The sequence below is a fragment of the Pleurodeles waltl genome, chromosome 2_2 (assembly GCF_031143425.1).
Source record: "Pleurodeles waltl isolate 20211129_DDA chromosome 2_2, aPleWal1.hap1.20221129, whole genome shotgun sequence".
NCBI classification, from domain to species: domain Eukaryota; kingdom Metazoa; phylum Chordata; class Amphibia; order Caudata; family Salamandridae; genus Pleurodeles; species Pleurodeles waltl.
This window is the reverse complement of record NC_090439.1, coordinates 398,776,212-398,793,304: the sequence shown is the minus strand read 5'-3', so window position 1 is coordinate 398,793,304 and position 17,093 is coordinate 398,776,212. Positions and strand designations below refer to the sequence as shown.

Here is a 17,093-nt window from a genome sequence, read left to right as displayed (position 1 = left end):
CTAAAGCCTTTGGGAGTGCCACCTCCCCAAGGTGATTATTACATTGCATGGGAGGGCCATGAGTACCCCCGCCCCAAGGGCTGCCACTTCCCCTGGGCCAATTTTGAATAATGTGGGGGTGGGGGAGTGCAGTGCCCCTGCAGCCCTGGGGATCGCCATCTCCTGGGGCCAAAAGATAGAATGAAATGCAGGGGCATACCCACCCACAGCCTCAGGGACTGCCACCCCAAGACTGAATTTAAATAAGATAGGGGTCTGTTGTAGACCTCCTGCCTCGAGACCACCAACTCCCTGAGGCTATTTGAAATGTTGGAAGGGGCCCCCTCATGGATCCAATAATGGCCCTGGGGACCGCCACCCCCCAGGCTCCTGCTATGTCCCTGGGACATAGCTGTTTGCTCTTTAGAAGCATAGATTTCCTCTGTTTCCCTGCCTGCAGAAATGCAGACAGGAAAACAGAGGAAACCATTGATCTCACAGAGAGGGAGCTGCATGTTTAGCAGCTCCCTCTTTGAGACAGCCATGGCAGCTCCCGCAGGAGGCGGGGAGCCAGCTGGGACAGCGGCACAGCGGGAATTCTGTTTCCCCAGGAATCCACAACCGTTTTCACACAGCTGGGCCCCAGGTGATGGGGTCCCTGAGGCTGAGATCAGCCCGAGGATGGTGGCCAAGAGGTTTATGTAGGCTTCCCAGTCAATTCCCTCTTCTCATAGATAACTTGCCCAGCATAACCTTCTCAGTAGGCAATACCTTCCTCTATCCCAGTGTCTGTAATCAGAAACTTTGTAATTCTTCATTCATATCTTCAACAGTACCTTGTGTCTGGAAAATGGCCCTTGTGGCCCAACTTGTAAAGAAGCCTTTTACAGTAGCATTCATTTATTGAATCCAATTTTAGACCTATTTCTTTGTTAGTGCCACAGCTATCTTCAAGATTTTGAGAAAGGAAGTGAACAGTCACCTTTCTGAATATCTCAAATCAAACGTCTTGGTAGATGATACCCAGCCAAGCTTTTGTCAATTGAGGAATCTAACGTGCTACCTCCATGTGTGTGTGTGTATATATATATATATATATATATATATAGACAATTGGCTACACACAAGAACCAGGTAGGGCACTCTCCAGAGTCCAAGTTTCCTTTATTCAAACTACTATATATATATATATATATATATATATATATATATATATATTTTCCCCGAACACAGAAGCTTATACCTTTGCATGTGCAAAAACATAAGAATGTTCTTGTATGAATGCCTCATTCCTTCTTTAACTCACCAAAATGGTGGCTGTGTGAAAAAAAACAATCCAGAGCTTTCCAGCACGTGCACACACGCTTGAAATTACCAGAAATGATCTTGCTTCATGGTTTACATTGTGCAGTTTTTGGGATGTCTTTCTAAAGGTGAATGTTGGTCCTCCTCTGGCCTTAATGGGCGCCATTCCTTGCAATCAGGGCCGGACTGGGAACCAAAAGCAGCCCAGTCAAAAATGTTCACACCAGCCCTGCCCCCTTCCTCCTCGTTCTCTCATGACTCTCCTTCTCTCTATCTCTTCCCGCCCTCTTTTTCTCCTGAACCCGTGTCTGTTGTAATTAGATAGGGACGCTGGAGAAAGTGACTGCCCTACAAAACACCTTAAAAGACTCCTGCTCACCAGGGAAATGCCCAATGTCAAAATACGTCCAGTCCGAGCATGTTTGCAATCACCAGACTTCCCCTAAAGTAGGAATTTCTGAGGCTTTTGTTTACAGATATAGGGGCATATTTAGGAGCCCCTAGCACCATTCTAACACCACACTAACATCGTTTTTTTACGCTAATGTGGTGTTAGAAGGCCAAAACGTTGCACTATATATGGCATTGCGCCACTTTGTAAACTTTTGTGCTACATTATGCCTGCGCCAGGCATAATGTATTTTAAGGGGGCACTCCCTCTTTATGAAGGCCAAAAAAATGTTGCAAGAATATCTAAGAGTGCTCCTTGAGACATTTTTTTCAGCACTTTTTAACGCCTGTTCACAGTAGGCATTAAAAGGAGGCTTCCACTGCTTACAATGGGCCTCTGGACGCTTTGCAGGATTAACATCAGAATTTTTTATGCTTTTCCTGCAAAGCGCCGGACCAGCATAAAAAATTCAAATGCTAGTCCCCTAACTATCTCCATGGTGCCCGTATTTTAAATACGGCGCACACATGGTGGCATTAGGGGGTTGCAAATGGGTGCAAGAAAAGTGGTGTTGCACTGTGTGCAGTGCCACTTTTCTTAAATATGCCCTATTGTGTGTAATATTGGATCGCTTAGGTTAACTAGAATAATATTGTTGTGAAAGGCAAAGGAGCAGTGGATTTCATGGCAAATGGACTTAGTAAATGCATTTTGCTCTGTAATGATATCGAGTATGAGTGAATATAAAAAATGTGCACCTGCTATATTTAAAGCAACAATAAAATGACGGGTGGAAAGACATTTACTCAGCGTGAAGCTGCAGATCTCAACAGAAATCATTCATATAAGTAGGCAACTCCATTTCCAGTTACAGTTTTGCAGCCCTGATTAGGTAGAGTCACATTATCCAGCACATTCATTCCTAAGTGATCCATTTATTTGTATCCTTCACACAGAAGGATGGAGATTCAATTTCTTTAAAATATATTTTTTGTAGAGTAACAAATATCCCCTTAGGAAGCTTAACAAAGAAAGTTCACACCTATTGGTAAAATATGAGCATGAAATGCCTGTGCAACTGCACGTCTGTGAAATGTTCTCACCAGAGACACATTATTGCAGAGCTATTGCTTACCCTATAAAGGAACTAATCTTGAGAAAGAAATAACACTTACTGCAGAACCATTTCTGTGAACATTTCATTTTCTATGTTGCAGAAAGGAGCAGCTAAATACTTCAGCAATCCCTGCATGAGTTAGCTGCAGATGGAGCGAGCTAGTCTCACATTTATTAGCTGGAGCAGAGAATTGTGTGCAACTGAGTCCTAAAAAGATTCCCTTTATTCAGTAGTATGCTTTCTAATCATGACTGGTGCGAGGGCTTTCGATAGCTCTCCACTTACAATAGAACTCTTTCACAACATGGTAAGAAATCACCTGACAACACATAGTGATACAACTTAAAAATAATACAATTGCTATTCCTCCTCAAAATGTACAGATACTATAGCATAGCTCTAAGATATTATGGTACAAAGTAACATAATATTTGACGTCTAAAATGTGCAATTTATATACTCTGATACTATCACCCATTTAGAATTCTGTGGTGCACCTAATATGAGCACCTGTAGAGAGGGAGTCAGAGAGTATAAACTGGCAGGCCTGATTACTGTGCAGTGGTCTTACACCTTAATGTTTCATAGGGCCTCTCCTAGGGCCAGATGTAACAAATTTCGAAAGCAATTACCAAATTGCGCTTTTTTGCGAATCACAATTAAGTAATTGCTATTGGAATGTATGAAACTCCAGGAGTTATACATAGCGATTCGCAAGGGCTCACAAATACACCTACCTCATAAATATCCAAGAGGTATGCCACAATTTGTGACCTATTGAGAATGGCTACAATCACAGGGATGGTGGCCTGCTGAGCTCACCAGACCACCATGTATGTGACTGCTTTTAAATAAAGCAATCGTTTTTTAAAAAAATGCAGCCAGTTTTCCTTAAAGGAAAACAGGATACTTTAAAAAAGAAAAATGAAAAATGTTATTTTTATTTTTTAAGAGTAGACAGTGGTGCAGGGGACCACTGCCTGCTCTTAAAAAATGTTTTTGCATGCATTCACAAAGAGGAAGGGGTCCCTTTCCCCTTTGCGAGTGGGTTAGCACCAACTTGAAATTGGTGTTAACTGTGATTGTTTTGCGACCGCATTCACGGTCACAAAACAATCATACATACCTCTGTGATTCGGTATTAGGTAGGGACACCCTTGACACGCCCCTTCCTAATATCGAATTGGTATATAGTCGCAAATCCAATTTGCGATTCAGTAACAAGTTACCGAATCACAAATTGGACTTGATACATACCAAAATACATTTTTGCTATCGCAAAAGGCCCAACGCAAAAACGTTTAATACATCTGGCCCCAAATGCCTTGCCACCAGCAGTAATCTGGCAGCATCACCATGATTGAGGCAAGTCACCAAAATAAGCTAAGTCAAATATCCATTTCCTGCGTGTTACATCTCTGCTCAGCACAAAGCAGAATATCCTAGACATCTGCCCACCTCCCTGTTGGATACTGTTGAGGATAGGATTAAATTAGTTTACAGGAGACTTAAATCAGGATTATTACAGCCAAACCACCACTTCGCCATAACACATTTATAGTGCTTGCTAGTTGTAACTAGACAGCCACAACTGTGTGGTAAGATGATGGGCCAGGGGTTTTCATGTTTTCATCCTGGTATATAGTATATACTTTAATTATTTTATGTTAAATATTACTTAAATGTCTGTTGAAATGATGTGTCTAACATGTAAATCACAAGATTTAAAGGTGAAATGTTATCCTCAAGAGGAGTATAGCTGACAATCCCAATCCTCTACCTGTTCCAACCCAAGTACTAAATAATAATATGTAGTTTAGGAAACCAGGGAAAAATGGGGAATGGGAAATGACACTGGAGACACTAGCTCATAATGGTTCCTGTAAGAAATGGTATTAGGGGGGTGGAAGCCTCACTCAAGCAAGAAAAACAATCGTTATCAGGGTAAACCATAAAAGTCACTACAATAACCTGTGCTTAAACCTCTGTTAGCACTCAGGAAACTTAGAAGCAACGTGTAAAATATTTAGGCAGCACACAAGCAGTAATAAATTGAAAACACAAAACAAGAAAAATCCCAAAACAATTTTGAAAAATAGAGTACATTTTAATAAATAAAATGCAATCAAAACAAACAAAATCTATTCAGTAGAACCAACAATATATTCAGATTCAAAGTGTTTAGAAAAATAGAACCAACAATCTCAAAGCACTCCTTGTGGTTATCTGGTCACACTGGACTGGAGGAAAGTCATAATCTGAGGCAGACCACAGTGGCGTGGTGGCCGGTTACAGCGACCAGGTTAGCCCCACTGAAAAGATTACCTTCACGAGTCAGCGCTAAGGGTCCTGTTTGCATTGGCAGTGGGGGGGGGGGCAATCAGGAGAGGTTTGGTGCACAGAGCAGGTCAAGCATAGTGGACAGTCATTTCTGTAGCACAAAGGAAAGGTTGTCAATGGAGCTTAGCATTGGTTGATCATCATGGGCAGTCATTGTCAGCTCAATGTACAGGTCTTACATTGCTGGTGGTTGGGGACAGTTCCTGCCATCACAGAGACCAGGCCTGGCTGGAACTTTATTTTTGTGGTTGTCATGGACAATCAATTTTGGACATGAATGAGCCAGTTCGTGGCTGCTAGTGACACAAAAGTTCTACTTCTTCACTGTCTTCTTTAGGAAGACTTTTCACTAATGTCAGCCAAGCATCCAGGACCTGGGAGACAACTCTTGGGGATCAGGATATAGTCCAGCACAGACCAGCAGCAGGGCTGAAGCAGGTCCAGGCAGGTTCATTTGGTGCCGGTCAGCTGGGTAGTTGCAAGGAGGCCTCTTGAAGCTTGTTGTGTCCCCGTCAGTCAACTACCCAGTTGAGGACAGGCATCTTCCCAAAGGATTCACTCTGGGTAGTCTGGGTTCAGGGCATAAAGGTAAAATATTCCTTCTTCAGTCTACAAGGTAGTCCTTCCAGCAAGTGCATCTGGCTGCAGGGAAGTTCTTCTACTGCATCTTCCACAGGTGCAGGAGTGATCTGATAGTAGGCTCCGAAATTTCCATTTTTATACCAGATGTCAGCCGTTGTGTGGGAAGTGCCCTGACCTATCCCAAACCCTATTCTGGCAAGTTCTTCCCCTTGCCCTGGTCCTGGATCCAAACTGTCTAGGGTGTGGAAAGGCAAAGCAGGCCTGGTGCCTGATTCCTTTATGCATGCTGCAGGCAGAGGCAATTGAAATGTAATCAGGGCAGGGGACAGCTCCTCACCAGCCATCCTGTCAGGAAGACCCTCTCTGCTCACACCAAGTCTACATTTGTCTCGCTATCTGGAAGCAATACACAACTGCAGAGCTATTCACAGTCAGGTGACCCAGGACAGAGAAGAAAGGCACATTTGGTTTGGGCAGAAAAATGTCAACTTTCTAAAAGTGGTAAATTCAGAATACCTTTAAAAGAAATCTGACTTTAATATTGGAAAGATTTTTATTTTTAAATTACAATTTATTTAAGCGCAAATAGCCTTCCTGTATGTGCTCACAATATGAAGCTAGCACTTAAATATAATAAGGAGACCTAGGCCCATATTTATATATTATTTTGCACTACATTTGGGTCACTTTTTGACGCAAAAGTTGCTCAAACTCACAAAATGCAATTCTATTTTGTAAGTTTGCATTGCTTTTGCGTCAGAAAATGATGCAAATACGGTGCAAAAAAAGTATAAATATAGGCCCTAATGTTAGTCTATATGAGAGATAGGCCTTACAACAGTGAAAAATGAATTTAGAGGTTTTTCACTGTCAGGTCACATAAAACATAAACACACATGCCATACCATACAGCTGGCCCTACGAGCCTTTAGGGGTTACCTTAGAGGTGAGGTATCAGTATTAATAAGGAAGACTTAGGCCTGAAAAAAGGTTTATTGCCCAGGTGGAAATGTCAATTTAAAAAATGCACACACAGGCTGCAGTCAGAAATGTAGGCATGTTTTATGGAGCCCTTTTGTTAGTAGGCGGCACAATAAGTGCTGCAGCCCATAAGAAGCATTTCATTTACAGGCCTTGGCTACATATAGTACTATTTACTAGGCACCTATATGTAAATTAAATATACCAATTAGGTAAATGTCAATTTAACAAGTTTTAGAGAGAAAACACAAGCACTTTACTACTGGTTAGCAGGGGAAGTGTGAACAGAGTCCCAATGAAAACAAAAATGGGTTCAGTAAAAATCTAGGGGTGACCCTGCAAAAAGCTCCAGGTCCAACAGCGCCCACAGAAACCAAGATGGCCTCAGAATTACTGCTCAGATATCTTGAATAAAAGAAACACAAAATACACCGAGAGGCTTATGAATTACAAAACATGCCATCTGTATAGTAAGCACCTGCAATGGCATCATATGACTTACCTATTTATCATAGAGGAAAGACTGTGACTAGCCTCAGCCCTACCCAGAATCAGGCCTGGATCTTAGGCTGCAGGACTGCTGAGATGGAAGAAGGTGGCTTACTGAAGGGGCAAAGAGGTAGGGAAAGAAATTGCTGAAAGGTGCAATACACCAATTGAGACATTACTAGGAAAATGGGTGGTAGGATCTGTAGCAGAGCAGCAAACACAAGAAGAGTGTGGAAGGCAAAGGAAGGATTTACAAGACAAACAGAAAGTATCACATTGAGGACGGGCAAAAGGTCTGAAGGGGCAAGGAATCAAAGGGAAAATCAAAGGTAATGGTATAGAATGTCAAGTGACAGACTGCACCATAGTGAAGGTGCCAAAACAACTGGGGTGTTTTGCCAGGCACCACCTCTGTAATTAAACTGATATTTATTTATGCATGCTCTTTCAGATCCCCGGCCCATAAACCGAAAGTTTCTGTCAACCTAATCTCCAGGATCCCATCCTCCATATACACCCATACTATTGTCTTCTAAACTTGAATGAGGGATTGAAGCCTACATGTCTGAGTTTCTTCTGTGCATTAGCTATGTCTTTCCCAATATTCCTGACAGTGGCCGCCATTTCCCCTCCCTTGAAAAATTCCACCTTTGGAGTTTTGTTCCGAATCCTGCTTGCTTTGGGTACTACAGATGGAATTTAGAAACTAGCTGGGTGCATGCTCAAAAGAGGTCCGGCTCCCAGAGTCTCTCTGCGGTGTTGTTCACCTTCCTAGATATCAAATGTTGGAGTTGGCCAAAATGAATAATGGGACACTGGAATCCCTTCCATTTCATACCTTTGCGAGCCATCTACTAATATTGGAGTCGGAGGTGCTCCAGTCTTTGTAATTGCTGACATGACCCTGGCAACATGAAATACTAAGTGGATTCTAAAAGGTTTCTTTGCACTATTTTTTTCATCATTTTTAATGCCTGCTCAGAGTAGGCATTAAAAAGGGATGCACCATTATTTATAATAATGGGCCCCTACATACTGTTAAGGGTTAGCAACAAAATGTTGGCGCTAACTGTGAACAGCACATCAATAGTGTAAAAATTGTTGACTCTATTGCTACCTATCTTGCGCTATGGTGCACCATATTTTAAATACCCTGTACACAGGGAGGCAGTAGGGGGGCATTAAGAGGCGCAAGAAAAGTGGTGCTGCATTAGGTGGAGCACCACTTTTCTTAAATCTGCCCCAAAATGTCTTCAGTAGCTATCTGGTTAACTAAGCAAGTTATTGGCAGTATAGGATCTACCCCCAGGTATCATGGTCACATCATTTTCGGACAATGAGGGGATATTTATGAGGCCTGGCTGCCCACCTTGTTCTCTTCCTTTACATGGTAGCAGTGAAAAAAATGCCCCAAAAATGGAAAATGGCACCACAAAACAGATCTTTTTCAGGGGATAGGGAGTCATAAATAGAACCGGCCCATGAACTACATCTCTGATCCTCTCAGCTGGGGGATGGCATAAAATAGCTCTGTTGTGTCTCAAGTGTCACTAACTAAAAAGCATATACACAACTGATGTTCCAAATGCAGAAATGGTGAGCACCAGATGGTGTAGTACTACAAACTATGGTGATGACGTGTGGACCTAGAATGATTTTTAGAATAGGTGTGAGCTATTAGTGTATGCAGTGATGAAAACCTTAATCACCTGAAATTAACTGTAACAGATTCATTGTGCTTTTGTATCACTAAAATGACTAAACTTGTAACTATTTTTTAACCAAATACTATGTGGTCTGAATTTATAATGCATGATTTGTACATCACTGATGCAAGTCATAGCTGATGGAGGACTAAGGTTTGAAACACTTAGGGCCAGATGTAGCAAAGGGTTTTTCCCATTCTGTGTCAATGGGAAAATGTGTTCGTACATATGGCCCTTAGGGCCTTATTCACTCAGTGTTGGCGGAGGGTAGTGCTGCAAGCCTTTTTGCTGTGCCACTCTAAATAAAAAAAAGGCCGGAGCCAAGCAAGGTGTCTTTGCATGGCATTGTAAATATGGGCCGGCACACTTTGTCACCTGACCGTCAGACTTGATGGCTTCAAGCCCTCATTAAAATTTAAAAAAGAGGTTTGAGTTGGCGGTTATGGTGAACAGGATTCTGAGGGTTAGCTTGAGCGACACATCTGTGTTATGAGTGGGATGTCTGGGAGGCTGTGGCTATGTAATCTCAATGCAGACACTGGGTCAGTGTCAGTGCTTGGCAACTTCTCCCATTTGTTTCGGCTCCTTCACTACCATGCAGTTCGTCACTCAGCATTTTGTACTCCCACCTTTGTTGTTTAGTTCCCTTTGGTTATTTTCCCCTCTAGACCCATTGGGCATTTCCCCACTGGCTCATCCTGCTTATTTTCTGAATTCTTGCTTTGCTAGTTAAAAACTTCTTGAGTTTGCTGCTCTGCTATAGGTATTATTTTCCACCATCCTAGTAGCTTGTCAATGGTGTGTTACACCATTCAGCAACTTCATTGTATACCTGCTTGCTTTTCCGTTGAGCTACTTTTCCCCATCTCAGTAACCTCAGAGCCACTTTTTGGCTTTTCAGCTATAAGCCTTTTTTTGGGTAGTGTTGGGGTTAGTCACAGTCTTTCATCGTTGACAAAGTGTTATGACACCATTTCAGTCACAGATTGTGAAGCCTATACCGAAACTGCATTTTGTACTATATTTATTAGAACTACAATAGTGCTACAAAATGCTGTTGACAAGCATATGTGCGAAAGTCCACGCTACCACTTCTCCTATCTTTTCTGTGCCTAGACCTCTGACTGTGGAGATCTTTGCACATGTAAGTCTAGGTTGATGTAAATGTGGGAGCAGCAGGTGAAGTGGCTGGAAAATTTTGATTATTTATTACTAAATGAGAAATGTTTAGGGAGCGTTCAGGAGGAGATTGAGGGTAGACAAGCACCGACCGAATAAAAGTAAGACTTTTGCCATTCACATGCTGCATTTGTATAACTAATGCAACAAAAAAGAGACTGCAAATCAGTAGTAACTGTACTCCACCCCAGACCTGGAGTAAGTTCAGCACCTCATCTGGCCAACCACTAGTACTGCAACACCGTCACACAGAAAATAAAGGAGGGAGGGACTTAAAGTACAAAACCATATAAACTAATGTTAAAAATAATTTATTGTGATGATTTTATAGTATATGTATCAGTGTGGATCAAGACAAGGTCGAAACTTTATTACAGTGGGCATCTCCAACATCTGTCAAATAAACACAATGACTATTTGGTTTTGCAAACTTCTACTGCCACTTCATAAAAGACACTCCGACCATATTGGAAACTGTGACAGCACTGACTCAGAATTGTCGCTTCGTTCTGCAGGACCAAGAACAGGAAGATTCCTTTAACTATTGAACAGACTTCATTTACATCAGAACCTATTCTAGGACATGCAAATCTGCAGATGCCCCTCATAGAAAAGACTGATGCATCAGTGCTATTGCTGTAGTACTGTTGCAAAGAGATCCTGAGACCGGGACGGTCCACCTGGTGGCTTATTATTAAAAAAAACACTTTCAATTTTAAATAAAACTACACCATTTTATGATAGGGAGCAACTAGTGATTAAGGAGGCCTTCACACAATGGTAACACTATTTAGAAGGAGCATTACATTAGGTCACCATATGGATGGACCATAAATATCTGTTGTATTTAAAATCAATTAAATAGTTAAACATTAGACATTCAAGATGGGCTTTTAAAAAAAAAAAAAAGATTCCAGTATACAATAACTTACAGAACAAGGAAACATCTTGGCAAGGCAAGTGCTCTCTTAGGAGAAGGAGGAGTTCGGGGAGAACTAATGCCTACTCCTAATATCGTAATGGGCAGGTTAAAAAAATCTACCATAGTCAACAAATATTTAAGTCAAGTACAAGCCAAACAAGAAGAATTCAATGGAGAACTATGTTTGCAAATGAATTTAAGAAATCAGAGTAGAGTGGGATCTCTTTTTACATGGGAAAGATGCACCATATATTGCTCATCAAGAATTGCTACAAGTCAAGGAATGGTACTATGATTTAACTAGTAGTGGGCATCCAGAGACGCATTATGTCAAAATATATTCAACGATATATCAGTCAAGGTTCTGTATATGCTCAGTCTATGACAGAGAAAGCCAAACCCATGAAGTTATAACATCATCTCTGATGCCCTCACAGCTTTGGGTAAGAACGTCTATTGATTTTGTTGTTGAACTCCCCATATCAGAAACGTTTTACATATTGCATGTAGTTGCATGTAGTTGAGAATTATTTCAGCAAAATGGTACAACTTATACCCCTCAATCAATCAATCAATCAGTGGATTTATAAAACGCACTACATACCCGTGAGGGTTTCAAGGCACTGGGGGGGGGGGGAGGGGGCAGCAGGAGTTACTGGTCGAAGAGCCAGGTCTTGAGGAGTCTTCTGAAGGTGAGTAGGTCTTGAGTCTGTCGCAGGTTGGTGGGGAGGGTGTTCCAGGTTTTGGCGGTGAGGTATGAGAAGGATCTGCCGCAGCCGGTCTTTCTTCGGATGCGGAGGACGACGGCGAGGCCAGAGGAGCGGAGCTGACGGGTGGGGGTGTAGAAGCTGAGTCTGTTGTTTAGGTAGGCTGGTCCCGTGTCATGGAGCGCTTAGTGAGCGTGGGTAAGAAGCTTGAAAGTGATCCTTTTGTCCACGGGGAGCAAGTGAAGGTTTCTCAGGTGGTGGGAGGTGTGGCTGTGGCGGGGTACGTTGAGGATCAGTCGGGCGGAGGCGTTTTGGATGCGTTGGAGGCGAAGTAGGTCTTTTGCTGGGATGCCTGTGTAGGGTGCGTTGCCATAGTCCAGCCTGCTGTTGACGAGGGCCTGTGTCACTGTTCTTCTTGTTTCTGTCGGGATCCATTTGTAGATTCTGCGGAGCCTACCTTGCATCTCATTAAGGCAAGGTAGGTTTCCACTTCTAAAAAATGACTTTAACTCCATAAATTTGGTGCTAGACGGGTCTAGCATCAAGGTATAAATATGGAGTTAGTTTTGCACTGAATTAGAGTTAAAAAAAAATGACGTTAATTCAGTGCAAATAGAGTATAAATATGCCCCTTAGCGTCAAAAAATGATGCTAATCTGGTCAGAATCATTTTTTTTCTTTTTTAAGCTAGCCTACCCTTTGCACCGGCTTGCACCATTCCATAAATATGGTGCCCAGCTGGTGCTAAAAAATGGTGCAAGCCGGTGCAAAACTTTTTGGGGCAAAACTGCATTAGTGCAGTTTTGCACCAAAAAGTATAAATAAGGCCCTTAATTAAGTTAAGATTAAACATGTGGGTGTCTGTTGTACCTAATACCACTAGTGGGCGGTAGACATTCGTAAATAAATGTAAAAACGCTGCAAGCATTATGAACTGAACAATGTACTTTTTCTCTACACTTACCAGGTCCTGGGCACAGTTCTGCCTACATGTTAGTGATGTTCCTAAATGGAGATGTGAAGGTCTAGTATCCTGTTCGCTTCATCCTGAAATTTAAACATACCACTCCTCATCCAGGAAGAAATGGATCCGCAGTCGTGCCCAGCATTATCACGAAGACACACGTTTGAAGAAGCATTCCTTGCAGTTTAAAGCTTGTATCGTTCAGTTTCATGAGCGAATGAATTACATGATTCATTTAGTGATATGAGACTGGATTTCATACCACTGAAAGTCTTGGGACAAAGCTGAACTTTCTAAATACATTGGCACAATCAAATGGCTGCTTTAATCAAAAAATCATATTTAAAACATTAAGCACTTTTTATATGTCATCAAACCTAACTAACCATGCTTTTTTATTTCTAAAAGTATATCTTGCAAGATGTAATCTATATTCTATTGATTGATTCGTTTTATGTCATTAGTGCGATATGTTGCTGTTGGGTACAGAAAAAATATAAATGTTAAATTATCTAAAGAATTTATGTGGATGTATATCTTCCAAATTGTTTATGTATTTTATTTTAGAAAATGGATGGAATATGAGTTTGATTGCTTAATGAATATAAAGTAAGGCTTTTAAACACCCCTTTAGGGAAAACACTCTCCGTATTTGGAGTATTTTTTTATCGAAAAGTATACCTTCCTCTCAAAAATTTGCATTGGTAGTTTTAAGGTAAAATAAACAAGGCTAGAAAAGCTGATAACCTCAACAATGCAAAACATAGTACTAAGGGGTAGATTTACAAACATGTTTGTGAGAAACTGGGGCTGATTGCAGAGGCCCCATAACTTTTTGCCCCCATTTTCCACTTTATTCTGGTGTTTTCCTGACTCTGATGGTGCCCTGGGTACTGCTAACCAGTCCCAGGGCCTGTGCTCTGTGTAAAATGGATATGCAAATTAGGCTAATTATAATTGGCTAAGTTAACCTACCTATAAGTCCCTAGTATATGGTAGGGCATGTAGGTTTAGGGACCACAGCATAGGTGGTGCACACCTAGGTGCATTGCTGAGGTGCCCAGTGTCATTTTAAAAGCAAGCCTGCCTTGCTGGCTGCTTTTAAATTAAAGTTATATGCAAATTCGACTTTGGAATTAAAGGTACTTCCAAAGTCTTAAACTACCTTATTTTTACATATAAGTCACCCCTAAGGTGTGCCCTATGTACCCCTAGGGCTGGGTGCCATGTAACTATAAGCAGGGACTTTATAAAAATAGATTTATAAGCCCTGGTGAGGTCAAAACAGCCAAATTCGTTTTTCCCTCATTGAAGTAAATGGCCTTCATAGGCTAGAATGGGAAGACTTTATTTTAAATTTTAAAGTCTCCTTAAATGTTATATACCAAGAATTTGGTATCAAATTGATTGTTATAATAAATCCCACAACTTCCAGTTGTTGGATTTAATATAACCAGTTCAGGTAAAAAGTTTAGACTTTACCTAAAAAGTTGCCAATTTCAGCTCTGCATTGTTTTTGCTGCTGTGCTCTGATTGGCCAGCCTGCAGCAGCTTCTGCCAGGCTACTTTAATGAGGTGTGAAGTGGCCTGACTTCACACAAAGGAATGTGCTTGGGGGAGAGAATCTCCCCTCAGCAGATGGTGAGGCAGGAAGGGGGAGAGCTGCCAAACTGGTCTTCAAAGGCAGAGAAGGACATCTGGAGCACCCAGCAACACCCCCACATCCTGCAACCCCAGACAGCTAGGTGCCCCCTTGATTAGATTAGGAGAGGGCAGGAGAGGGTTGTGTTTATGATTTTTAGCCACACCAGTGGGTGGGCTCAGCCAGATCTCTCCTCCAAAAATCAGATTCATCCATTTTGGATTTTTAGAGACTGTTGCCTTCTGGGATGGATTTTTGCCACACTTCCCAGGAAGTGGTCATCACAGGGGGACGACCCTGTCCCTGATTGGAGAACCAGGGCCCCCCTGCTTTTCACCCAGGAGCAAGGATAAAACTGGCAGACCTGCACCCACGCCTCAGATCCCCTCCAGAATTCAACAAGAAAGGAACTAAAGAAGAAGAAGGACTGCCCTGCTGGACCCCTGGCCTGCACCTGGACCCTGCACTCAGAAGGACTGCACCAGCTGCACACTTGGGCTTCACCACAAGAAGGACTTTGCCTGGTTTCAACTGGTTCAAGGAGGGACTCCCTGTTTGCTACAGGTAAAAAATTGCTAAACCAGAGTCCCCTGCACCAACTCCTCAAGAAAGCGACCAGCTGACCACTGTCCAGTGGCCAAAAAGGAGTTTGCGCCAGGTGCATTCTGGGAGTTGAAGTCCGCACTTCCCAAGGACCATCACAGAACTTCTGGACCCTTGGGGTGAGCTGTGGACCCCAAAAGAACCTTAAAAGAACATCTGGGTGAAGCCCCAGAAGTTTGGAAAAGATTGGAGAATTTTTGAAAAAAAGCTCCATAAAGTGACCGACCCGACGCGGAAATTCTAGCCGGCTTGCCTCAACCGCGACCCGGCCTGACTTCGTGGTTCGTCCCGGTAAAGAAAAACATCCAAAAAAGAGACTAAGGGCCTGATTCTAACTTTGGAGGACGGTGTTAAACCGTCCCAAAAGTGGCGGATATACCACCTACCGTATTACGAGTCCATTATATCCTATGGAACTCGTAATACGGTAGGTGGTATATCCGCCACTTTTGGGACGGTTTAACACCGTCCTCCAAAGTTAGAATCAGGCCCTAAGTCCGAAGGTAAAAAGTTGACCGGGACCTCCCAGCCATCGTATCCGAGAAGGGCTCCACGGACGTCGGATCAAGATCCAGGTTTACCCCGGTCGAAGGATTTTCATCTCGAAAAAACGACTAAGTCCGAAGGTAAAAATCACCACCGAGGAAACCGACTTCGCGTATCCGGACAAAGGCTCCAGGAGGTCGGATTCAACTGGCAGGTTCGTCCCGGGGAATAAAAACATCAAAAAAGAGACTCAGTCAGAAGGTAACTTTTTAACCGAGGCCTCCCGCGACTTGTAGCCGAGCAGGGCTCCATCGCGGTCGGCCTGAAAGTTTGACTTTGCCCCGGTCCTGGTGCAACCAGATGACCCGATTGGCGCTTTTTGTTTCTAAGCGCTAGAAAATAATAATACTATAAAAATTCATATCTCCGGTTCCCCTGAACCGATTTTAATCGTTTTTGTGTCATTTTAAAGATAAAAATATAAGCTATTGTTATAAATTGGTTTTGGATTTTTAAACTGTTTCCTGTGTTTTATTTAATTACTGTTTTGTGATATTTGAATGCTTTACACTTTGGCCCTAATTCTGAGTCTGACGGGCGGCGGAGGCCGCCCGCCAGACTTCCCCCCTCCGAAATACCGCTCCGCGGTCGAAAGACCGCGGAGGGTATTCCGAGTTTTCCCCTGGGCTGGCGGGCGGTCTTCGCAAGACCGCCCGCCAGCCCAGGGGAAAACTCCCTTCCCACGATGACGCCGGCTCGTAATAGAGCCGGCGGAGTGGGAAGGTGCGACGGGTGCAGTTGCACCCGTCGCGTATTTCAGTGTCTGCTTTGCAGACACTGAAATACTTTTAGGGGCCCTCTTACGGGGGCCCCTGCCGTGCCCATGCCATAGGCATGGGCACGGCAGGGGCCCCCAGGGGCCCCGCGACTCCCCCTCCCGCCATCCGGTTCCCGGCGGGAGAACCGCCAGGAACTGGATGGCGGGAGGGGGAGTCGGAATCCTCCATGGCTGCGGAGCGCGCTCCGCAGCCATGGAGGATTCCTACGAGCGGCGGAAAGTCAGCGGGAGACCGCTGGCTTTCCGCGTCTGAGCCGCGGTCAGAATGCTCGTAGGAGCACCGCCAGCCTGTTGGCGGTGCTCCCGTGGTCGGTGGCCCTGGCGGCCACCGACCGCCAGGCTCGGAATGACCCGCTTTGTCTCCTAAGTTAAGCCTTGACGCTCGATGCCAAGCTACCAAGGGTAGAGCTGGGATTAATTTACTGAGACCTAACTGTACCTATGTGGAGGTTAGTGGCTTGTTGCTAGGTGTAGGTACCTACCTGCCCTACCAATAACCCATTTTCCAACATAATTGGAAGCAGCGACGGGATCATGTACTTGTGTTCAATATCACGTTACAGTTTTAGATAAAACAAATTAAAAATCCTTTAAATTGTCCTAGTGCAAAAATTGTTTTTAATTTTTAATTTTAATTAATTTGGATTAATTTCAATTATTGAATTTTTGTAATTTTTCTAAATTCTTGTTACCAATTTTTGCAAAAAGTTTTTGTTGACACAAAACTAGGGAACCATGGAGCTTGATCTGGCTAGCCTACCCACACTGACAGTAGTCCAGCTTAGGGGGTTGTGTATTGAGAGAGGGTTGCCTGCAACCACTGATCTCAGGAAGCAAATCCTGATTAAATCCCTGACAGCAT

At 43.1% G+C, this 17,093-nt stretch overlaps 1 protein-coding gene across 2 annotated transcripts in view; it reads left to right on the top strand.

Annotated features, from left to right (window-relative positions):
* The window catches only part of CCDC102B (coiled-coil domain containing 102B), a 561,597-nt gene extending 547,922 nt beyond the window's left edge, over positions 1–13,675 (top strand). For both annotated transcript variants that reach the window (XM_069219901.1, XM_069219900.1), the window contains one exon: positions 12,666–13,675. In XM_069219901.1, coding sequence (XP_069076002.1) covers positions 12,666–12,695 — 30 coding nt within the window. In that variant the 3' untranslated portion in view covers positions 12,696–13,675. The remainder of the gene's footprint in view (positions 1–12,665) is intronic.
* Positions 13,676–17,093: the final 3,418 nt, after the last annotated feature.